Source organism: Sorex araneus, chromosome 6 (assembly GCF_027595985.1).
Source record: "Sorex araneus isolate mSorAra2 chromosome 6, mSorAra2.pri, whole genome shotgun sequence".
NCBI classification, from domain to species: domain Eukaryota; kingdom Metazoa; phylum Chordata; class Mammalia; order Eulipotyphla; family Soricidae; genus Sorex; species Sorex araneus.
In genome coordinates this window covers 15243387-15268601 of record NC_073307.1, presented here as the reverse complement: position 1 = coordinate 15268601, position 25215 = coordinate 15243387, and the positions used below count along the sequence as shown (strand labels likewise).

General features: G+C 52.9%; 1 protein-coding gene across 1 annotated transcript; it reads left to right on the top strand.

The window, feature by feature from the left end:
• The first annotated feature begins 12869 nt into the window (after positions 1-12869).
• POU4F3 (POU class 4 homeobox 3) lies at positions 12870-14386 on the top strand. The gene is made up of 2 exons (XM_055142556.1): positions 12870-12989; positions 13384-14386. Exons 1-2 carry the CDS (start codon positions 12870-12872, stop codon positions 14278-14280), a joined length of 1017 nt encoding a protein of 338 aa, XP_054998531.1. The 3' UTR covers positions 14281-14386.
• Positions 14387-25215: the final 10829 nt, after the last annotated feature.

The following is a 25215-nucleotide window of genomic DNA, read 5'->3' as shown; positions in this document are numbered from 1 at the left end:
TCCAGGTCCTTCTGTTTTTGACCTGATCGGATTTGGGTGTTTGGAAGACTCCAAAACTGCAAATACATACAAAACTCTCTAGGTTTTTGCTCAGGAAATAGGATGTAAGAGCAGAATTAATGTTTGAATTGCCCTTCCCTAAGAAAGCCGAAAATGTCTGAGCTAAAGAGTAGAAAACAGTTCCCAGGTTCTCTGCATTTCGAATCCACTAGAACTTGGACGCTGAACCCAGAGACAGGACGAAATCTTTGTTTTCCTCTTTGTTTGATTAAGACAACTTTGAAAACAATCATAACTTCTAGATAAACACACACGGGAAGATATGGGAAAGGGAATGGTTTGTTTATAGTATTTTTTATTTTGTCGAGACACAAATTTTAGTCAAGGGAAGGTTCCTGTCTGCAAAACCTCTGGAATAATGTAATAGAATATGTCAATGGTAACATCAAAATACACCCAAAGCTGCAAGGATCTTTTATCCAGGTTTATGCCATGGTTTTGGCCAGATAGACATGGACCTGACAATAAAGACCGCTCCTCCCATGGTCACCAAGAGCCTTCATCCCCCTAGCCTACAAATAAACCTGCCAGGTCAAAACCACTCTTTTCAGTAGCACTATGCTTAAGATCACAGAATAAGTAAATATGTACATACATATATAAAATATATATTTATATAACTTTTGCATGGACAAACAAAATTAAGATTTTGTATTTTATTTTAAAATTTGCTGTAAGTAAATTACATATAATTTTATTTAAATAAATTATATATTTATATAAATAGATTATATATAATATATAAAAATGGGGCAATGAAATGAACAGACATTTTCTCGAGGAAGAAATATGGGTGGCAAAAAGGCACATGAAAAAATGCTCTTCTTCACTAATCATCAGAGAGATGCAGATCAAAACAACCATGAGATACCACCTCACACCACAGAGACTGGCACACATCCAAAAGAACAAAAGCAACCACTGTTGGAGTGGATATGGAGAGAAAGGGACCCTCTTACACTGCTGGTGGGAATGCCGACTGGTTCAGCCCTTTTGGAGAACACTATGGTCACTTCTCAAAAAATTAGAAATTGAGCTCCCATTTGACCCAGCAATACCACTCCTGGGAATATATCCCGGAGAGGCAAAAAAGTACAGTTGAAATGACATCTGCACTCGAATGTTCATTGCAGCACTGTTTACAATAGCCAGAATCTGGAAAAAACCCGAGTGCCCTAGAACAGATGAATGGTTAAAGAAACTTTGGTACATCTACACAATGGAATACTATGCTGCTGTTAGAAAAGATGAAGTCATGACCTTTGCATATAAGTGGATCAACATGGAAAGTATCATGCTAAGTGAAATGAGTCAGAAAGAGAGAGACAGACAGAAAGATTTCACTCATCTGTGGAATATACAATAACAGAATAGGAGACTAGCACCCAAGAATAGTAGAGATAAGTATCAGGAGGTTGGTTCCAAGGCTTGGAAGCTGGCCTCACACCCTGGAGGAAGGGGCAGATCGCATAGAGAAGAAAACACCAGGTAAAGTGTGGTTTGAGGACCCGCATGGGATGGGAGATACGCACTGAAAATAGAATATAGACCAAACACGATGGTGCTTCTGTTGCAAACCACAGCACCCAAAAGGAGAGAGAGATCAAAAGGGAATGCCCTGCCACAGAGGTGGGGTGGGGTGGGGGAGATGGAGTGGGAGGGTGGGAGGGATACTGGGAACACTGGTGGAAGGGACTGGGCACTGGTGGAGGGATGTAAACAAAATGAAAACATGAAAGCTCATAAGTCTGTAACTGTAACTCATGGTGATTCACTAATAAAAAAATTTATTATAAGTAAATTGCATATAATTTTATTTAAATAAATAATATATAATATATACAATCATATATAATTATGGGCAAGCCAAGTAATTGCTATATTTTATTTAACATTTTGTATAAATCATATAAATTTTATAGAATATGAAAATACTTGTTATGTTTTTTTTTTTTTTTTTTTTTTTTTTTTTTTTTGCTTTATGGGTCACACCCGGCGATGCACAGGGGTCACTCCTGGCTCATGCACTCAGGAATCACCCCTGGCGGTGCTCAGGGGACCATATGGGATGCTGGGATTCGAACCCGGGTCGGCCGCGTGCAAGGCAAACGCCCTACTCACTGTGCTATCACTCCAGCCCCACTTGTTATGTTTTTTAATAATATAAAATAAATATTTTTCTCTGTCCTATGATATATTGAAACTCAGGAGATGACTTATAGAGGTGGAGTGCTTGCTTTGCATATGGAAGTCAAATGGTCCATATATGCACTTATATGCCCTTTATATATACATGCACATACATGTAAGTATTTTTATATCCTTTATATATGCATACATGTACATATATGCATTTAATACACACATGCATTTATATACCTTTCATACACATATTCATTTATCTATCTTTTATGCACAGAAACTTATCCTTTAGCTCGAATTTGATAATGGATAAAGTAGGAGACTCTAAGGTGCCCACCTGTCATTGGTTCATTATCAGAACAGAGGGGCTAAAGAGCCTCACTCCAGAGGAAAGGGGGTGGTATCTATAGCCCTGGCTTAAGTGAATAATAGGGTTGCTAGAACCCCAGTCCTGATCTCCCTACTCCTCTCTCTTGTCCCCCAACCTCAGGATTTCTGGGTAGGGCTGGCCATCCACTGAGAAGGTAACAACAACAAAAATTTTTCTATCAAATTACATTGCGTGTGTGTGTGTGTGTGTGTGTGTGTATGTGTGTGTATGTGCGCGCGCGTGCGTGTGTGTTTAGGGCTTTACAAGGGAATGGGACCATTTTTCCTGGGCACCTGCTGGGGTGTGAGTGGGATTCAGGAAGAGAAAGGAGTGCTGTGTTTAGATGGGGAAGTCTGTCTGTCCAGTCCACATCCGAACTGAGAAGCTGTCCGGCCTGATTTCACAGAAGGCCACGAGGAAGGAGGCAAGACCAAGTGGTGGCTCTTGGCCTGCAAGCCTGGGTCCCCTTCGAGCCCCAGAAGCCCCCCTTTCCTGCCTCCTTGAGATCTAACCCCAATTTCTTTTTTTCTTTTCCAATTCAGGAGCTACCTGAATTATTCAGGACCTGGGGTGGTGGCAGGCCGGGACACCTCCGTGGGTCTGTGTCTGCATCTGGTGGCGTTTCTGAAGGGAAGCCATCTGGCCCCTCTGGGCTTCCTCCCTGGGCTTCTCTCCGGGCTGGTAAGGTGTGGCGGCCTCTGAGGCCGCCAACCCCATCAATATTTCACAGCCTTAATTAAAGTAAGCCGAGAGCTGTCCCTCTCTCGGCAACTGGCTTCCTTTTCCAAAACAAGCGCCTGGCATCCGAAGCAGGGGGTACAGAGAGAGAAGGAGAGAGTGAGCGAAACAGGAGTCTGGCTCGGGAGGGATGGAGAGCAGGCACCCCAGGCTTTCACTGTGCAGAACCTCTCCTGGTTGCAAGCCTGCCAGTCAGGCCGTGCATGCTCTGGCGCTGGTTTTGATCAGAAAAGGGGTTCGGGTCCCTCTTTGGGGTGTGCTTTCTTGCTTCTCTTTCTTGATAACTCTAGATGGGCATTTCAGTTTGGCTGCTGGGACTGGTAGCCCGAAGCTGCACGCACTGGTGATGTGAATTAGCCCGGAGCTCTGCACAAAGGCTTCATAAAAGGAGCAGGGGAGGGGGTGGGGGTGGAGTGGGGTGAGGCTTATTCTCCGCTGTCTCCATCTCCCGGCTTTCCACAGGGACCCCCCAAGAGCCCGGGTCAGCATGCCATCCAGCCCTGCGGGCAGGGGAGCCCGGAGCCCTGCGATTTATACATCTATTAATTACCTCCAGCATGGAAGAACTTCCTATAAATACAGTGGCACTTTAGATAAAACTTTCATGCAGCTATTTAGATCCCTTAAAATATAAATGATTTCCTCTAAATTTTTTATCATAAATCAGGGCATGGAGCTAGGCGACAAGACGCCGATTTCCCCCCTGATGGGAGCCAAGCCTTCACTTGTTTTCCCTCTTTTTCTTTTTCACATTTCTTTTTCTTTAATCTTTTTTTTTTTAATAGAGTGGTTAAAGGCTCTGCTTCTTATCTGCATCGAGGGCTTTGGGGAAGTGAAGAAATGGCATGAAATGGATGAAATGCCTCCTTTTCCTGGACGCTGCCTCGTGTTGGAGGAAAGACCCCCCCCCCGCCCTGCCCACCCCCAACTCAAAACCTCTCCCTGTCTCTCTCTCTTTTTTTTTTCTTTTTGCTTTTTGGGTTACACCTGGCGATGCACAGGGGTTACTCCTGGTCTGCACTCAGGAGTTACCCCTGGCGGTGCTCAGGGGACCATATGGGATGCCGGGAATCGAACCTGGGTCGGCGGGGCATGCAAGGCAAATGCCCTACCCGCTGTGCTATCGCTCCAGCCCCTCTCCCTGTCTCTTATTCTGGGTGGCCTTATGGGACACTTAGCTCCTGTGTGGATCAGGCAATTGTGTCAGTTGCTTGGCAGATACGAGCTCAGGAAGCAACTGTGGCAGACAAGTGGCTTCACCTCTCTGGGCCTCAGTGTCCTTTTCCATCCAGAAAGGGCAAGGGGACGGCTTTTATAAACACGAAGGCAATGCCAGGCTCGACGTTTCTAGAAGCAAGGACCTGGTAGACCTTGTTTCTCCCCAGCCTACCATGAGCCAAGCAGAGGCGACAGGCCCCACAGCCCATGGCTGAAGAGGAAGAACAGAATCTCCTGCAGACTCGTCAGAATTGGGGGGGTCACTCATTGGGGATCCTGTGTCCTCTGCCCGCTCCCAGGAGCGCCTCTGGGACACTGAAAGTGATGGGGTGCTCAGAGTGGGCCTGGGAGTGACTGTCCATGGTCACATAGCAGGTTGTGTCCATCTCTGTGTTTGAAGTTGGGTCTCTTGCGTGCCGCCTGCCGCCTCTTGCCCGCTGAAAGGCATCATACATGCCCCTGGATGAGAGAGATGACCAAATCCTGTGGTCATGGCAGAGCTGACAGCCAGCTCTGCTCTGAGGAAGGCTGACATGAGGACTTTTTAAGTTCTCGGACCCTGTGGTTTCTTTATTTGTTTTTGGAAGGGGGGGTAGTGGGGCACCCCTGGAGGTGCTCTGGGCTTACTCCTGGCTCTATGCTCAGGGATCACTCTCGGGGGACATATGAGGTGCTGGGCTGGAACCCGGGTGGGCCATGGGCCATGTTCTAGGACCCCCGTGGTTTCTTTTCTCTTAGTTTTTGAGGAAGCAGGCTTGGGGCCTACCCACTGTGCTTAGGACTTAGCTCCTCACTCTGTGCGCAGGGATTGCTCCTGGTGACGCTCAGGGGACCACCCTGAACTGAGGCGGGCCAGGCCATATGCAAGATGACCACCTTATTTATTTATTTATTTTGCCTTTTGGGTCACACCCGGCGATGCACAGGGGTTACTCCTGGCTCATGCACTCAGGAATTACCCCTGGCGGTGCTCAGGGGACCATATGGGATGCTGGGAATCAAACCCGGGTCGGCGGCATGCAAGGCAAACGCCCTACCCGCTGTGCTATCGCTCCAGCCCCCGCAAGATGACCACCTTAAACCCCGCCCCCCCGCCCTGCACATCTCTCCAGCCCCCTGTAGGGCCCCTATGAGATGGAGAAGACAATCCATCCACCTGGACCACGAGTCCTACCAGAAGCTTAGGACCTGCTTCCTCGACACCAGCCCAGAGACGGCCACACTGCTCCTTTTCTCCAGACACACACCCACAGTGCTCAGTGCTTCTCACAGCTCAGTGCTCACTCAGGGTTGCTCCAGCAGGGAAATCAGACCGTGGGAGGGTCTGGCTGGTCCCCTTTGGGCCCTGCGCCTGCTGAACCACCTCCAGCTCTGGGCCCTGGAGTTCTTTTATATTTTCTTTTATTTTTTATTGTGTGTGTCGTACCCGGGGATGGTCAGGGGTTCCTCATGGTGGTGCTCAAGGGAGTCTATGATACGCTGGGTGTTGAATCCGGGTCATGAAAGGCAAACGCTCAACCCACTGTATTATCTCTCCTGCCCTGCCCTGCCCTGCCCTGGGGTTCCTACACCCCCCGCCTTACTGAAGCATCACGGAGGGGTTGCAGTCGGTGGGGGGTGGGCGCTGTCTGTCTGATCCCACATCTGCCGTGAAATCATGGGCGGCGGACAAGGGCTTGGACACCCCTTTACTCAGCTCCCGCATTTCACAGATGAGAGCTGGAGGAGGCCGGGACCTGCCGGGAGGGAGAGAGGGAGGGAGGGAGGGAAAGAGGGAAAGAGGCAGAAAGGGCTGCGCGTGCCGCCCGCCTGGCTTGGGGCCTCGGGTCCCTCTGGGCGGCTCGGATCGTCCCGGAGCCCCGCGCAGACAATGCGAGGCCAGCGGCGAGCAGCGTCGCGGCAGCAGCTGCGCAGGCGGCGGGTACATGTGAGAAGTTTGAGAAAGGAGAGAGAGAGCGAGAGAAAGGAGAGCAAGAGGTGGCCGGCACCTGGCCCCGCACCCGCCAGCTGCCTCCCCGCCACGGCCCCACCGTCTCCCGTTCCAGTCCGCACCCCTCCCTGGCTCCGCTGGTGGAGCGCGGCCAGAGGGGCCGGTGGGGAGGGGGGCGCCTCCTGGCCCTCCCGGGGGGGCCTCCGCCGGAAGCCGGCCTGGAGCTGGGCCAGCCCGGGCACCTCCCGAGTGGAAGCGGGCCTGGCCCAGGCCGGGAGAGGAGTGAAGGGTGGCTCGGCCCACTTCCCTGTGCCTCTGCCCGCCTCTGGTGGCCCAATCTTACACCCTGGGCTCCTTAGACTTGGGTTCCAGCCTCGGAAGCGTGGCTGATGGCCTTGGGCACCTCCATGGCCCCGTGCCTTTGTTCTCACACCTGTAAAGGGGAGATCCTAGGAGGAAGTCCTCGGACTAAGCATTCGGCATCCCTGGCACAAAACACTGGAACACGCGGCCTGGCCCGGCACCCAGGAGCCAGTCCACAAGGGAGTACTACTCCTTGCGACCCACCACCCACCGTCACTCAGGCGGCTGTTAGTTCTACGTAAATGACTGTATCAAGGGGGCCAGAGCGATAGCACAGCGGGGAGGGCATTTGCCATGCACGCAGCAGACCCGGGTTTGATTCCCAGCATCCCATATGGTCCCCCGAGCACCGGCAGGAGTAATTCCTGAGTGCAGAGCCAGGCGTAACCCCTGTGCATCGCTGGGTGTGACGCAAAAAAAAATTTTTTTTTAAGTGTTTAAGCTATCAGATCAGTACTTATTGCTGAAAATCCAATCTGTTGGATTCAGGACAACTTTTTGATATTATTAACACACTACTTTAAAAGAAGCCTTTCAGGGTGCTGAAGCGATAGTATAGTAGGTAGGGCATTTGCCATGCATGCGGCCGACCCGGGTTCGATTCTCAGCATCCCATATGGTCCCCTGAGCACTGCCAGGAGGAATTCCTGAGTGTAGAGCCAGGAGTAACTCCAAGCATTGCCAGGTGTGACCCCCAGCCCGCCACCCCCAGAAATTACTGTATTAAGCGCCAGATGATGTCTGGACCGTGAGTACAGGGTCTGTAACCCCATCCTCAGGTTCCAACTGGTGGCTCTGGGGTCCAGCACCGACTGCCCATGTGTGAGGCCCTGGGTTTAATCCCTGACTCCACTAAGAAAGAAAAATTTTTCAAGAAAGCCCTAAGTAAGGTCTCGAAGACGATGGTGGAGGGAAGGTGGGATTGGTGTTGCAATATTGAATGCCCGGGAAAAATCATCATGAACAACTTTGTAAATCACGATGTTGAATTAATGGGGGTGGGGATAAAAACTCTGGACTTAAAAAAGCCCTAAGGATCTTAACGAGCAGGGAGCATTTAATTCTATTTTCTGCTTAGAAGATGCAAAAGACTATAAGAGAAAACTCTCTTAGTCTTGGCGAAACTTATGTTAGGCCACTGCTTGAAAGTTCAGTACAGGGCTGGAGTTATAGCAGAGCAGGTAAGGCGTTTGCCTTGCAAACGGCTGACTCAGGTTCGATTCCGGGCATCCCATATGGTCCCCAGAACACTGTCAGGAGTAATTCCGGAGTGCAGAGCCAGGAGTAACCCCTGTGCATCGTCAGGTGTGACCCAAAGAGTAAAAAAAAGAAAAAAAAGAAAAGTTGAGTATAACACCAACAGTCATGTCAGAGAGAAGTGCCTGGAGTGAGGCTGTGAAGCTGAGGGTCTCAGACCCTTTGTGTGAATCATGGATGTCTATTAAGGGCCTTACTCCTTGTGATCAAGACCTATTTTGCGGTCCCGTCTAAGGGGGAAGGGGCTGGTTTTTGTTTTTTTCTGATTTTGTTTCTGTTTTTTAGGTCTTGGGGTCATACCTGGTGATGCTCAGGGGTTACTCCTGGCTCTGTGCTCAGGAATCACTCCTGGTAAGCTCGAGGGACCATATGAGATGATAGGGATCGAACCCGGGTAGGCCAAGGGCAAGGCAAATGCCCTACCCACTATACTATTGCTCCAGCCCCATGGTGGTTTGAGGGGTAGGGGGTGTTCACGTGTCCTTTACTTTTGGTTTTGCAGTGCCGGGTGTCAAACCTCGGGCCTCTCCCATGGAAGGCATATGCTCTACCACTGACCTACATTTCTGGCCTAGACTGGAGTGATAGCACAGCGGGTAGGGCGTTTGCCTTGTACAAGGCCAACCCGGGTTCAATTCCTCCATCCCTCTAGGAGAGCCAGGCAAGCTACTGAGAGTATCCCGCCCGCACGGCAGAGCCTAGCAAGCTAAGCCACCTGTGCCTTATTTGATATGCCAAAAACAGTAACAACAAGTCTCACAATGGAGACATTACTGGTGCCCACTTGAGCAAATTGATAAACAATGGGATGACAGTGCTACAGTGCTACCATGACTTTCAATAGTGTGATTATTAACACTCTAGGAATACGATGTCTCTGTATATCATACTCACTACCAAAGCGTCAACTTCCCGCAATTCAGTTTTATAAGCAGATCTGTTCTCATTGGCCATTGCTTATTCCCATATTATGTTTCTTTTTGGACCACATCCAGCAGTGCTCAGTGGTTACTCCTGACTCTGTGCTCAGGAATTACTCCTGGTGGTGCTCAGGGGACCAAATGGGATGCTGGGAATTGAACCTGGGATGGTTGTGTGTGCAAAGCAAGCAACCTTCCCACTGTACTATCACTCCAGCCCCTGGTTTATTTCTCTATACTCCATATATGAGTGAGATCATTCGACGTGGGTCCTGTCTCTCACTCAATTCCCTCCGTTCTAGGCATAAGCATCAGTTACAAGCAAGTTGTGGTGGGTTGCAAAATTTCTTTTTTTTTTTTTTAAGAGCTGAGTGTGCTGGAGCGATAGCACAGCGGGTAGGGCATTTGCCTTGCATGCGGCCAACCCAGGTTCAATTCCTCCGTCCCTCTCGGAGAGCCCAGCAAGCTTACTGAGAGTATCCCGCCGGCACGGCAGAGCCTGGCAAGCTACCCATGGCAGATTCGATATGCAAAAAACAGTAACAAAGTCTCACAATGGAGAGGTTACTGGTGCCCGTTCGAGCAAATCCATGAACAATGGGATGACAGTGCTACGGTGCTACAAGAGCTCAGTAGTATTCGGTTGTGTATGGCCACAACTTCTTTATTGTTGAGCACTTGTGCTGTTTCCAGAGCGAGGCAGGAGTAAGTGAGGGCTGAGCTAAACAGGAGCCTAACCGTCTTTCCCGGTTGGCCCAGTCAGTGTAGAGGATGTTCCCCGCTGTGCTCTAAGGCTCTCCTCTCTGAGTGCTTTCCGGGTGGCCTTTCCCCCTCTCTCCCTCAGCCTGTCCTCTCCAGGGCCTTCTCTGAAGAGCCGGTCCCCAAGGATGGGTGTCATCTTACTGCAGGCAGCCTGGGGCTGCTGGTAGACCTTCTGGAAGGGCAGGGTGGGAAAATCCCCGGGAGCAGCGCTTGCCAGATGCCAGCGTGGCTTTTGATTTGTGATCCCCCTGCCTGGGGCTACTGGCGTAGTGGTGGGGTGGGGGGCTGGTGCGGCTGGAGTCAGCACTGAAGGACCTCTAGCTCTGACCCCTGCCTGACCTGACCCTGACTAGTGTCTCCCAGGCCTGGAGGAGACAAAGCGTATGAGGGGGGGGACAGGAAGGGATGGAGATTTCTGTTTCTTCTCTGTTTCTGCAGGTTATGTCTCCCGGACAGTGAGGGGTACTGAGCGTGTGTATCGCAGGGCATCAGAACCCCGGGGTATCACTGATTCTTCCTCCAGAAGATCCACTCTGCTTATCTCCCCCTACATCTGACAGTGATAACATAATGCTGCCTGCAGCTTCTGGAAAGAATATCCTATTGACTCAATGTGTTTGGCTGAGGTGAAACAGGATGGTCGCAGGCTAGAGCTGGCTAGCACATGGCAATGCCCTGGCTCCGTCTCCTCCTGATGGGTAAACTGAGGCCGGGTCAGTCAGGGGTCCCTTGAGTCCTAGTGTTAGAGGGCTAGGGCCCAGCAGCCCTCCTGAGGCCCACTGTCCTGCTGTGGAGCTGTACAGCAACCCCGTCGGCCTTGTTCTGTCTCCGAGCAGGACTCCGCATCCCTTGCTCGACAGGACCCGTTTGCCGTTCATTCCTTGCAGGGTTTAGACTGGCTGTGATGTAGGCTCTAGAGTCAGACTCACCTGCGTCTCAGCCCTCTGCGGAGGGTCTGCCCCGGAGGGGTGCTGACTGAGTCCAAAAGAGCCAGAAACCTGTTTACAGCAACCATAGGCAAGACCTCCTCCGGGGAGATGACCCAGGCTGCCCTCTCTCCCCTAGGGGTTCTTTCCAAGCCTAGGGAGGAAATGAGAGGAACTTTATGCCATGATTTCAACGTGCCAGGCGCGGTGCCAATACTTATCTGCGTGTATTCCTCACAACAATCAGCAGAGACTATTATCTGTATTGAACAGTGGAGGAAACAGATGAGGGAACATCTTTGTGCTGACAGGCTCATCACTTCTCAGGGGCAAGGTTGGGATCCTTGGATGGAGCCTTGAGTCCCAAAGCACCAGGAAGCGAGTCCTTTCACTGAGCACTTGGCCCAGTGCCCAAACGCTTTCCAGTCGACTTAGCTGGAAACGTCTTCTCCAAGGATCCAAGAAAAGACATCAGCGGGGCGATCCCCAGTTGAGAATGTGGGGAAACTGAGTCTCAGAGACAGTGACAGAGCTACCCTTGGCCTCCTGCCCCAGACTGGTCCTTTCCTTGGGTAGGCGAGAGGAATCCAGGTAAGGGGGCTACTTCCCACCTGAGAGGGTTTGGTGGCATCCTAGGGAAGGATGGGCTTTCCTCGGGGTGGGGGCGGGGGCTGGGAAGACTACAGCTCTGTGTCCCTGCCCTGTGTCCCTCAGGCCACACACCGTGGTGAGCCCAAAGCACAGCGCACAGATCTGGTCTCCTCAGTCCAAGGCGTCAGCCTAGACTGGGGGTGCTCCGGGGCTCCCCATCTATTATTCACAGTGTTTACTAGTGCAAAGGAGAGGAGGAACCGGGGCCGGAGAGGGTGGATGAGAGCCCAAGGGAAGCAAAGGCGGCCTAGTGCCAAGCCCCAGGGCCACCCCAGTCCCAAAACTCCCGGAAGGAAGCACTAGTGGCCACGTGGCTCAGAGCCTGCGAAGTCAGAGCAGGACCTGGCACACAGTAGGGCCTGGGAGATAGAGACGGGATGGCGCAGTCGTGACTTAACCCTTCTGCCCCTGGGTTTCCTCATCGGTAACGCGGAGGAACAGTTCCCGCGCACCGGGATGGGGATTCCAGGGGCTAACTCGGGATCTCAGCGGGTCCCAGGCCCAGCTGCTACTGTTTTGGGAACGGGGGTTCGAAAGCGTTGCGGGTCCCAGTCTCCGCGCCCCAGCGGTGAACGCCGAGGCCTACCATCCTGAACTCTTTTGCTACTATTCTTTAAAAGTAAATAAATAAACAAAAAGCAAGCAACCCTGCAAGCTTCCCTAGACTGGCGGCTCGGGGAGCCGGGGAGGGAGCCAAGGCCAGGGCCAGGAAGGCAGGCGCGGCGGTGGGGGATGGCGCAGACCTCGGGGACCGGGCAGCGCCTGCTTCTCCCCCGCCTCAACTCCGGCGGGAGGTCGGGGAGAAGGGGGGTCGCCCGGGGCCCATTCTGGCAGCCCCTCGTCTTCCCTGGAGCCCGTCTGGGCTCTTCGGAGGCGCCTCCTCGCTGCGCGCGGCGGGGCCGGACTCTAGTGGACGGCTCGGGCGTGGGGCCAGGAGCGCCCTGGAAATGGGCCGTTGGCGGCAGCAGGGCCGACGGGGAGTGGGGGCGGCGGGAGGGTGGAGATGGGGTGGGGGGGAGCGGGGCGGGCTGGGGAAGGAAGGGTCAGCTCCCCGCCCCGCTCAGCCGCGAGCTGCCCTGGGCTGGGCGCGCGGCGAGTTGGGACGGGCTCGAGGGGGGCTGGGACCCGGGAAGGAGGAAAGTCCCGCGGAGAAGGAGAGAGAGACGAGGAAGAAAGGGAGGCGGCAGCGGCGACCGCGCGGGGCAGGTCGGCCGGGCTGGAGCCGGGCGGGGCGGGGCGGCCCGGGAGCGGCCGCGCTCGGGCCGGGTATAAAGGCGGCGGGCGCGGAGCGGCGCGGAGAGCGGCTGCTGGCCTCGCCTCCCGGGCCGCCCCTGCCAGCCCGGGGCGCGGGCACACGCCTGCGCGCGCCCGGGCCCTTCCTGGCAGGCTGCTTGTAAGATGAGTGAAGAAGCAGGTGGGGGAGCGGGCACGCGGCGAGCGAGAGCGCCCAGCGCCGCTCACTTGGAGCGCGGCGAGCGAGCGAGACGAGCCTGATCCATGTCCCTCGCTGTCTCCCTGCCAGGCGCGCGAAGATGATGGCCATGAACGCCAAGCAGCCTTTCGGCATGCACCCGGTGCTGCAAGAGCCCAAATTCTCCAGCCTGCACTCCGGCTCCGAGGCCATGCGCCGAGTCTGCCTCCCGGCCCCGCAGGTACGTGATGGAGCCTAATTACCGCTTTAAGGCACTTTTTTTTTCTTCTTCTTTTTGACAGGCACTTGCTTCATGTTTTTTTCATGTCGCCCAGAACAATCGCCGCTGTCTGAACCCCTCTCATGGTCTCCCCCATGCTCTCTCCCGGCGAGCGCTCTCTCTCTCTCTCTCTCTCTCTCTCTCTCTCTCTCTCTCTCTCTCTCTCTCTCTCTCTCTCTCTCTCTCTCTCTCGTGTCTCTGATCCATACGTCTGTTCCAACAGAGCCGCTGTCTCCGTATTAATTTTTATGACCTGGGCTTTGAGGAGCCGGCATCTCGGTGGCTCGAAAATGTGTTTTAATCCTGAGTTGACAGTATTCCCCACTGACCGCGCTGTGCGCCTTCTCGCTTGCAGCTGCAGGGTAATATATTTGGAACCTTTGATGAGAGCCTGCTGGCACGCGCCGAAGCTCTGGCGGCGGTGGACATCGTCTCCCACGGCAAGAACCACCCGTTCAAGCCCGACGCCACCTATCATACCATGAGCAGCGTGCCCTGCACGTCCACTTCGTCCACCGTGCCCATCTCGCACCCAGCCGCGCTCACCTCTCACCCGCACCACGCCGTGCACCAGGGCCTCGAGGGCGACCTGCTGGAGCACATCTCGCCCACGCTGAGCGTGAGCGGCCTGGGCGCCCCGGAGCACTCGGTGATGCCCGGCCAGATCCACCCGCACCACCTGGGCGCCATGGGCCACCTGCACCAGGCCATGGGCATGAGCCACCCGCACGCCGTGGCGCCGCACAGCGCCATGCCCGCGTGCCTCAGCGACGTGGAGTCGGACCCGCGCGAGCTCGAGGCCTTCGCCGAGCGCTTCAAGCAGCGGCGCATCAAGCTGGGGGTGACCCAGGCGGACGTGGGCGCGGCGCTGGCCAACCTCAAGATCCCCGGCGTGGGCTCGCTCAGCCAGAGCACCATCTGCAGGTTCGAGTCGCTCACGCTGTCGCACAACAACATGATCGCGCTCAAGCCCGTGCTGCAGGCCTGGCTGGAGGAAGCCGAGGCGGCCTACCGGGAGAAGAACAGCAAGCCCGAGCTCTTCAACGGCAGCGAGCGGAAGCGCAAACGCACGTCCATCGCCGCGCCCGAGAAGCGCTCCCTCGAGGCCTACTTCGCCATCCAGCCGCGCCCCTCGTCCGAGAAGATCGCGGCCATCGCCGAGAAACTGGACCTTAAAAAGAACGTGGTGAGGGTCTGGTTCTGCAACCAGAGACAGAAACAGAAACGGATGAAGTACTCTGCGGTCCACTGACTGCGGCGGGGCGCAGCGCCGGGAGCCTCGAGGGCGCGGGCTCGGCCCGCTTCCCCCAGCCCGGACGGGACCGGTGACCGGGGAAGGTTTCTGGGAGGTCAGGCTCTCTCCCTCCAAGCCACGGACTTGCCCCGTCTATCCCGCCTGGTTGCCCCCCCGGCCTCCTTTTTCTCCCCCCCCTGCCCCCTCCTTTCTGTTCCCATCAGGAAAGTTTCGACGCTAAGAAGAGCAGGAAAAAAAAAAAAAAATTCACGAAGTCCCCGCTGTACCGGGCCGGCGCTGTCCGTGGTGCTGAAACTCGCGCCGGCCGCCCGGACCCTGAGACCATCCGCCAGGAGCCCGAAGCAGCGGAGAGGGAACTGGCCCGCCCGCTCGCTGGACTGTGGGGGCGAAGGAGCCCCAAATATTTGCCAGGGCGCTCGTAGGCAGGGGATAAAGAGGTGGGAGGGAAGCGGTAAATAGGAATGCAAAGTCTAACTGGGCAGAAACATGTACTGGAGTTTTATTTAGAGTATATAAGATACCTGTATGCTTCCAAAGGATAGCCTTATACTCCCTTCCCGCCTAAACTGTATCCATCTCATCCTTTGGTTTGCTGTCAGTTCCCTCTGGTATGTCGGGGTTGCATCCTCCGAGCTGTTCTCGGTAAGTCGCGCTCCTGAAGCCCGCGCGCGCGGTGGTTCCAGATCCGATGGAAAGTGCTGGGGTCCCCTAGCTGTTTGCACGCAGCAGCGGCTGGCACCATCTCTAGTCCGTGCTCTGATCTGCTGGCCTTTGGAGTGCCCGTTACTTTCTATCTGCAGGAGATCCGGGAATTGGTAGTGTTTGGACGGACTGTGGACTCTCTGGCCCCCTGCCTCGCTGCTCCAGCCAGACGCCCAGCACAGCGCAGAAGCTCCGAGAGTAATTGTAACTTTTCAGAATCATATGCAAGTCTTTCCAAGACATCTAACCTCGTTGCCCTTTTACTACTGCTGTTGGCATTGTTATTTACTCTTGTCTGGGTGGAGGTTCGATGATAGTTTGGGGCATAAAAGAGGGGTCAGACTTTCCACCTGGACCCTTTTGCACCCAGCATCCCTGGTCCAGTCCCATTTTATTCTTTCGTTGCTCCGTGTAATTTGCGTTTTGCTGTGTGATCTTTGGTTTCGTTCTCCAAATAGAGACTAATAAAATATTGAGTTATCTCCTCTCTTTGCTCCCTCGAATTAACTTCTACAATAAATGCTTTATTTTTCAACCCGAATGGCAGTGCTTTTCTTTCTCAGAGGCTGAGTGTTAGTCTCAGGAAGGATTTGAAAGTGAGAATTCAGAAAGCTGGGGGGCTGTCACCTCAAGCACCCATCAGCCTTTCTCCATCTCTCCCCCTTTCTGCTCCATCTCAGCCCCTCCCAGGGAATTCCTCCGTGGAGTTCTGGCCTGTTTCCTTGGACCTGGGTTTCAGGATACATACCTCCCAGCCGTTAGCTTAATTTAGCAAACTCTGAAGTCTGCCTGGCTGGGAGATTGAGGGCAGCTGTCTCCACTTATTGGTTGAGGTTCTCTGGAGCCAATTTCTTAACTTCTCTTGCTGAACTGCAGGATAAAGATGCAAACATCAAGTTGTTGAAACTTATTTAAAGCAGCCTGATGACACTTCGCACTTTAAAGTGGCAAAGATTCAATCAGCTACATAGAAGGTGAAAGGAGAGATGCAAAAACAAGAACAACAACAAAACAAAAGCCCTCTGATCGAGAGTGAATGGTTTTAGCTGAAACAACAGAGTAGAGTGAGGTATTTAGGAGAGCGGGGTCTTCAGAAATTCATTAGTAACCCACTAGGTTATTCACTCAGAGGACTCTGATTTCTCAGAGGGGAACTAAAAGTAATAGGTGCTTCAAAAACCGATCCATAGTACGCGCTCAATAGAAGACAGTTCCCGTCTCTGTCTTCCACTCCTTCTAAAAGGGGGAGGTAGTTGGTTTAGTGACGGCAGAAATAGCTTCACAATTAAAAATACACAATTCTCTAAATTCAGAGTCCCTCCGCAAAAGCTCACCCTTCTTAGAGAAAAAGGGGGGACTTAGAGTGGGCCTCTCTTGCCTCTTCGCAGGGCGCCCCCTACCACTAAAGCAAACCTGGGGGTCGCCCGCAGCTACCCAGCCTCAGCCCCTCCTGTGTAACAGCCCCAGCCAGTCCTCCACCTCCCTCTCCACCGGGCGTCCTTTAATAATAAATGCCCTTATGCCATTACATTATATTGTGGGTTTTGAAAATTTAAAATACGGCTGATGCAATATTAATTGCCTATAGTGGTATAAAACACAGGGCCGGAGCCCAGCCGGGCTGCAGAGGCGGCGGCCGCGAGCGACCCGCGCCGGAGCGAAGCGTTCCAGACAGACGCGCCTGGTCGGGCGGCGAGGTTTCCTGCAGGTAAGAGCTTTCGGCATTTTCGCCGGGGGAGGAACGTGGGACCCGCCTCCAGCTCTTTTTTGAAAAGTTTCCTGCTTAGTTATTATTTAGTGTTTTGGTGGGTTTTTTTTTTGGTCTCATGAATAACCTCAAAAGTTTGTGAGAGTCTTTTGGAGAGGATGAGAAGAACGCGCATCCGCTCCAGAAACGGCTCCGGCTGGCTGAGGAGTTTCCTCGGCGCCTCTGCGCCTGGTCCCGCTGCAGGCGCTGGGGACTGGGCCCCACCCGCGGCCCCGGGGCTGGAGCTGACAGCCGTGCACCCCGCGCGCCACCCTCTCTCCCCTCCTCCGAGCGCGCCGGCCCGGCGCCGCCGCCTCTCTCTTTGGGCTCGCTCAGGAAGCCACTCGGGCTGTGGTTTCTCCGGAATGGTGCAGTGGCCTTTGCCATTTGTCCGGTGGAGGCACACAGTGTGGGGGCGGGTCCAGCCGCTTTGGGCCTCACACAGGCTGGGTCGCTGTCCTGGTGGGCCGCTGCCTGCCCACGTGACCTTGGACCAGTCACTTTCCCCCAAGCCTCTGCTGATGGCTGTAAAACCTCACAGAAGTGACTTTGGAGAGGAATTGAACAGTACCCTCACCCCCTACCCCCCGCCCACACCCCGCCCCTGAGACCTATTTTCTTCTTCCAAATTCCATCAATTGGCAATAGTCACTGACCAGGGAGTTTCTTTGACCAAGATAAAGTGTAGTGAGTGTCCAGGCCCTGAAGAGACAAAGTACCCGAGACCTGGGCCTGTGAGGGTCACCCGTGAGAGGAATGACAGGAAGGATCCTACACACCTGCCAGGGCTGGACCCAGGAGGAGGCCCAGAGGGTGGACACAAAGCCAGCATGCCGAGGCCCTCAGCTGGGCGTGTGGGCTGTGTGATGGGAGGGAGAGTTTCCTCTTTCTGGGCTGGAGTTGGTGCCTGCGCTGTTCACCCCTTTGATGCCCAGTGTCCAGGTTAGAGCCTGCTGAGTAGCAGATGTAGGTCTCTGCAGAATGAATGAATGAGATTGCATTTTTTTTTTTTGCTTTTTGGGTCACACCCGGCGATGCACAGGGGTTACTCCTGGCTCATGGACTCAGGAATAACTCCTGGCGGTGCTCAGGGGACCATATGGGATGCTGGGAATCGAACCCGGGTTGACCGCGTGAAAGGCGCCCTACCCGCTGTGCTATTGCTCTAGCCCCGAGATTGCATTTTGTGGAAGGAAAGATTGTTCCTTAGTTCCCCATCCCCTTAGCTTCTATCACTTGTCCGGAGACCACTGAGAAGTGACAAGTCTCCCTGACGCTGAGGCGGGGTCCACGGCGGTGGCGGCCCCTTAAAGTCCCACTTGTGGTCAGTTTGTTCCTGTTGCAATAGTAGGCAGCTGGCTTCCCTCCACGGTGAGAGTGGGTAAGGAGCGGGGACGCTCTCTAAACCGAGTGCAATAAGGGAGAAGGATCAGGGGCCGACTTCTGCCTCGTGGAGTGTGCCGGACTTTGCATCTGAACCTGGGTTCCTTTGCTCCCCGAGAGATGAAGGGAGTTTCAGCTCTAGAGTGGACAGACGAGGATGTCCACTCTCGACCAGACCCACTGCAGCCCTTATGTGAGGAGGCCTCGCTCAGAGCCTTGGATTTGTGCAGCTGTAAAGGGACAATGCTAGGCTGTGTTTCAGGATTGCTGCCAGGAACCAGAGGAGTCATCCGCACCCAGGGGCTGAGCGTGGCGTTCAGCCTCTTGAACACGTCGGTATTCAGAAAAGCCAGGCAAGTCACAAGGGCAAATTCAGGTCTGGAGTCAGGGAGAAACAAGATTCTCCCTGTGTGAGCAGCCGTACCTCCAGAGGAGGTGAGAAGTAGCGGTGCCTGTGAGCCCCCCAAGTCCCCCAGGTGGAAGGGGGCCCCCATACTCTGCACCCCTGCTTGGGAAGGAGAGGCGGAACTCCCGCACCCAGGAGTTGTTTGAGCTCAGTCTGTGACTCCAGCTTCCTGCGAAGTTCAGCAGGGCCCTTAGGCTTCAGGGAGCCCCGCTCTCCCCAGGGGAGCAGGTAATGGACGCAGGCTGTGTCCCGGGGCTGGGGTCCTCGTCCCTCCACCTCTGGGCACTACAATGCGCCCATGGAAGCGGGCAGAGCGCCTACAAGCCCGTCCTTCTACCGGAATGGAGGCCTACTACAGAAGGAAGGAGCACTTGAGCTGACTCCTAGCTCAGAGAGGCCCTTTTACTCAGCGCTGTCCCATGATCTCGATTTGGTTTTGGGGCCGCACCCCGTGCTGCTCAGGGCGTGCTGCTGGCTCTGTGCCCAGGGATCACTTTGGGGACGCTGTGGGACCATATGGGCTGCCTGGACCGGGGCAGGTGGACTGCGTGCAAGACAAGCACCCTATCTCCCCCCCCCAACTCCCCACGATGGCTCCAGGCACTGCTCCTTAGTTTTTTCTTTCATTCTTGGTCCTTCTCCAGCCCTGACAACTGTCAGTTGATTTATCTAATGGTAAATATACTTGAGGTGAACAAGTTCCAGCCTCCCCAGCTTCCCTTCCCCCAAACAGCTGGGGGCTCTCACAGTGCGTCACACAGGCCAGCTGGATGGATGAGTCAGATGAATGCCTGATGGGCAGGCTTCATCATCCCTGTCAGGTAGTGTTCTAAGTACTTGCTGTGCATTAGTATACGCCTCTTTCGCCTTTTCTAAGCCCATTTTACAGATGAGAACCTAGAGGCATGTAGTGTAACCTGCCCAGAGCAAGTCGTGAGTGAACACAGCAGGGTGGCCGAGAGATGTGGTTGAAACCCGGGTTTTTAATTCCCACCATCCGTGGGCAAGAGAGACCCGACGCTTGTCAGGCGGGCGGCCGGGAGTGGGGGGGTCAGTGTTCAGATCTGGGGGTTGCCGCTGTCTTGCGGGGGGGGGGGTTTCCAGCGCGCTGCTGGCGCCCAGTCCTTGCGGTTCTGTCCTGTTGCGTTCCGCATCAGGGGACTCACGTCTGGGTCCCGGACACCAGCTCCCTCCAACCTCGCAGGTGTGATGCTGTGACGCCTTTTCCCCCCCCCCCGCAAAACGCGGAGCGGTGTGGGACGCGGGGCGCGCAAAAGCCCCTCTCCTCCTGCAGACGCGGCCCCTGCACCGGGGGAGGGATCGCTCTCTCGCTTCGATCGCTCCTTTCCCAGCAGGTCAGGGCTTCCCCTCCCCCCGGATGCCAGGACTCCGGGCGAGGTCAGGGGTCGTCCGGCTGGCGGCCGCTCTGGGGAGGGGGCTTCCCCTCTGCAGGGCTCCGGCGCGGGGAGGCCCCGGAGTCGGGAGGACCGTTTCCGGAGGCTGCAGAGGGCGGCGGGGAGGGCCGGGCTCCCCCCCCCACCCCCCCGCATCCTCCCGGGCGCCCTGTGGCTTCCGCGCGCGCCGCGCCTCCCGGGCCGACTCCCCACCGCACGGCGGTTCCCGGCTCCCAGCCCGCGCCGCCTCCAGACCAGCTGGCGCTCTCTCCTCGGAGTCGGAGGGTTTTTGGTTTTTTTGTTTTTGCTTTTTGGGTCACACCCAGCGATGCTCAGGGGCTGCTCCTGGCTCTGCACTCAGGACTTACCTCTGGCAGTGCTCAGGGGACCGTATGGGATGTTGGGGATTGAACCCGGGTCGCCTGTGTGCATGGCCAACGCCCTCCCCGCTGTACTAGTTGGAGGTTTTGTTTGGTTGGTTGTTTGGTTGCTTTGGGGACCACACCCCTGCGGTTCCCCCCCTTAGTGGGGGGACCGTTTGGAGTGCTGGCAAAGCAAGCTGCCTACCCACTGTTTTAGCTCTGGGGCCCCCGAATTTGAGTTTTAGAACTTCACCTTCAGCCACAACCTTAGTGCTTCTCCCGGCAAAGGAAATATTTTGTTGTGCTTTTGAATACAGAATTCTGATTCATACTTGACTTTTGAATTTTACGCGGGGTGGGGCACCACGTATTTGAGATATTTGGCCAAATTCCCCTCCCAGCCCCAATATGCCTTTCTTTCAGGCGCCCCCTTCTCGCCCTGCCTCTCCCCCCACCCCCACCAGTCCCAACTTTCCTGCCTTGGACAGACCCCCTCCCCCACTGCCTCAGGCTTCGCGGGGCAGCTTACCTCCTGGCAGATATAGTTAATGTCCAGCCCTCATAAATCGAGACCATAAAAAGCTTACTTTCATATGCACTCAATTTCTACCAAACCTAAACTAATTGCATAAATTCCTTTAGGCCACTCAGAGTTGCTCTAGGGGTTGGGATCTGATCAATTAGTCATCAGGCACTCCATTAGCTGGGGTTTAAGCTGCCTCATATAAATGTCTCCTGTCAATTTGCTTGTAATTGAATGAATAAAAAAGGGTACAATTATTAGCACAGAGCCTCCGAATGAGGAGAGGTCAATTTTATTCAAATCTTCTAAAAATGTCTTAATCTAATAGTAATAACAATAATAACATTAATTAGAAGGCATTTAAGACTCCAGCCACTCCAAGTCCCTGTCCGTGTGAGGAAGCCAGAGGCATACCTGGGCGGGTTACTGAGGCCTACTTCCCCGGAAATGGAGTCTTGCCCGCTCCACGGCCTCAGTTTCTTCACCTGTGAAATAAATTGGTTGGGAGGGATTTTCTTTTTCTTTGTTAATTGGATTTATATTTGATCAAAGTAATTGCAGGGCTGGGGAGATAACTCAGAGGGCCAGAGAGTACGCTGTGCGTGCAGAACTGTGGGTGCAGTTCCTGGCTCTGTGGGAAGGACATTCCCCAACCAACATTGCCAGGAGTCGCCCCCTAACACCAGCAGGTATGGCCCCCACACTTCTATCCATCTATTTATCTACCTATATATCTCTCTCTACCTATCTCTCTCTATCTCTCTATCCCTCTCTCACTCTCTCTCTCTCTCTATCTCAAATTTAGTTCTAAAACATCACTATCGGGGCTGGAGCAATAGTACAGCGGGTAGGGTGTTTGCCTTGCATGCGGCCGACCCGGGTTCGATTCCCAGCATCCCCTATGGTCCTCTGAGCACCGCCAAGGGTGATTCCTGAGTGCAGAGCCAGGAGTAACCCCTGTGCATCGCTGGGTGTGACCCATAAAGCAAAAAAAAAAAAAAGATAAAACATCACTGTCACTGTATCACTGTATGTCATCCCGTTGCTCATCAGTTTGCTTGAGTGGGCACCAGTAACGTCTCCATTGTGAGATTTGTTGTTACTATTTTTGGCATATCAAATACGCCACGGGTAGCTTGCCAGGCTCTGCTGTGCGGGCGAGATACTCTCGGTAGCTTGCCATGCTCTCCAAGGGGGATGGAGGAATGAACCCAGGTCAGCCTTGTGCGAGGCAAACGCCCTACCCGCTGTGCTATTGCTCCAGCCCAGTTCTAAACATAGTCTGAACATTTTACAGAGGGGCAATTTAAACAATGTCCATCCACTGCCACATGTAGCTAATGTGGAAGTTAATTATGTGTCTCAATGACAGATTTTTGACACTTTATTTTCTTAAAATTCAAGATCTATTTGTCACTGTTTTGATGAATGGTACAAGATTTGAATTCAAAAGAGCTAGAAGATTTGTAGTGGAAAGGCTTTCTCACATTTTTGCTTTGTCACTAATTCCCTTTGTTGCAGGCAAGTGACTTTTCCAATTTCTTGCATAGACTACAAAGACATTTTCTTGGCTACCGTTTCTTGGTTTGTCATTCCTAGTCACTGTGCATTAACTTCTGGCCATCATCAGAAAATGAGAGATGTAATAATCTTGCCATGCCATGAATCTTAGGATGCTTTATAAAATCAGTAAATCAAGTGTATGAACTAAAAAGTGGTTAAAAATTCTGAGTCCTGTGGCCAGAGTGAGAGTATAGTGTGTAAGGAGCTTACCTTGCATGCAGTCAAGCTGAGTTTGATTCCTGGTACCCCATATGATCCCCTGAACACTGCCAGGAGTGATCCCTGAGTGCAGAGCCAGGAGTAAGCTCTGAGCACTGCCTGGTATGGCCTAAAAACTCCATATGTACATTGCAGGTATCTTTAGCTATTGAAAATTTCAGGGGGCTGGAGCAATAGCACAGTGAGCAGGGCGTTCGCCTTGCATGCGGCCAACCTGGGTTTGATTCCCAGCATCCTATATGGTCCCCTGAGCACCACCAGGAGCATTTCCTGAGTGCAGAGTCAGGAGTAACTCCTGTGCATCACCAGGTGTGACCCAAAAAGCACAAAAAAATAGAAAGAAAGAAAAAGAAAAGAAAGAAAATTTCAGGTGATAGAGCACTTGATCCCATTCGATCATGTTAAGAAATCTCTCTTCAGGGCTAGAGAGATAGCTCGATGAGCTGAGTATGCTTTGCTTGCAGGAGGCCCGGGGATTGATCCCCAGTAACCACATGGTTCCCCTAAGCACAGAACTGGGAGTAGCCCCTAAGCGGCAAAGCCCCCTTCACTCCTACCTCCCTGAAGTCTGCCCATCTCTCCAGTAGGAGGAATTGTTCTGGGTGGATACAGATGTGATGGAACTGGGGACCTTGTGCAATAATTCACCCTGGAGAGGGAGTCGAGCAGCAGATGGCCAAGATGCCCACATCTGAGGAAACCAGAAGCTGTGGAATGCATATTCTCTTCTCTCCCAGACAGACTTAAGGGATGATCTGATTGGTTGCTGGAGATGAGGAGGTGAGGAGTTATTGTTCTGTGTCACGGTTGATCTGAATTGGGTCCGGCATAGGCTCTCAATAAATTCCTCTTATAGAGTAGAGCACGGATTGGAGAGAGTTCAAGGGAGCAAGTGAAATCAGGCATAGGGTACCCAGGGAAAGTGCCCAGAACAGCTCAAGTATCTGAGTTCTCGGGCTTTTCTATCCCATGTGATGTTGGCATCTACTCATTGCTCAGTCTTATTTCAAAATCGAAGAAAAGGAACTAAATAGAGGGTCTCTTTTGGTGTGGATTCCCCTGTGAGTCAGAGGGAAAATCTTGTTCATACCCCAGAATAACATTAATATCTCTACTTTAAATTCTTTCTTTTATTTTTTAATGCTGAAGATCCACCTCTGGGCCTTGTACGAGTGAGCATGCCCTTCTACCACTGAAACCACTTCTCTGGCACCTTGAAACTCTTCTAAAACTTAACCATAGATCTCCTGGGTCAACCCATAACCTCATATCCCAGGTTCAAAGTCCTTTGGACTAGGTTATCTGAAAGCTCTTCTTTGTGTAACTTGCTGAATTTACAGCCAAATACCTGTAAGCACTGGAGCCAGTTTATCAAACAGAAGAACTTTATTGAGGGTAAAAATAATGTGTCACTTAGGCTATGAGCCGGTTGTCAGTAGAGGCTCCAAATGGTTTTGTCAAAATTATATTTCCGATCAATAGTCAGTCTCTCAGGAGACAATGTGGTGGAGTGGAAAAAGTATTACATTAGGAGTCAAAATCTAGTGTACTTTTTTTTTTAATCTGCCAAATAGAACTGAGATTTTGAGTGGTGAGTTTCCCTCTTTTTTTTTTTTTTGCTACATAACAGGGTAGACCAGATGACTTCTGAAACTGCCACCTGTAATATTGTGTGGGTGGGCAATGGTATGTGTTATATTTGATTTTTGTTTAGCTTATAAGTGAATTAATGAATTCACTTTGGGGAGGAGAGTTGAAAAATCAAAACAGAACTGGAAGAAGGAGCTACTACTTCTTCCATGAGATTCTCCTGGAAACCATTCAGGTTTCTGACTGTAAGTCAAGCCCCACCATTTAGTGAGAAATAAAAGTGCCACCAGTTTGGCAGCTTAAAAGTCAAAGTCACGGGGCTGGAGCAATAGCACAGTGGGTAGGGCGTTTGCCTTGCACGCGGCCAACCTGGGTTCAATTCCCAGCATCCCATATGGTCCCCTGAGTACCGCCTGGAGTGATTCCTGAGTGCATGAACCATGAGTAACCCCTGTGCATCGCCGGGTGTGACCAAAAAAAAAAAAGTCAAAGTCACGTTATGTCTAGGAGGCAGGATGAAATTAAAATGAAATTTTGTTAGATTAAATATGTTCTAGCTGAGACATGCCAGTTCGTCTTCCAGTTCACGGGTCTAGGGAGACCCGGTTCAATGGGGACTGAGGTGTGGGCTGGCAGGAGAGCACTGGGCACTGCAGCTCCTCCCAGCTGTCGCTGGCATCCACAGAGGAGATGAAGACTTCTCTGCACTCAGATCTTCATATTTCCCCCCTCTGGTTTAGGTAGTGCCTGCACTGCATTTCACCAAATTTTCATCCCAGGCCATATTGCTGAGATCAAATAACAAGAGTGTGCACCACCTTCAATTCCTCTGTCTCTAACTCCCCAGAAACCCCCCTTTCTATTCCACAGTTCCCCTTCCCACATTTTACTGAGATACAGTTGACTTATAAAGTTGTGTAGGAGTTAGATATATGACATAATGATTTACTGTGTGGCTATATTATTGCAAATTCCTTACATAGTTGCAGTATTTTTCCCTGTGACAAGACCTCCTTCTCTTCCTCCTCCACCTCCTCCTCCTC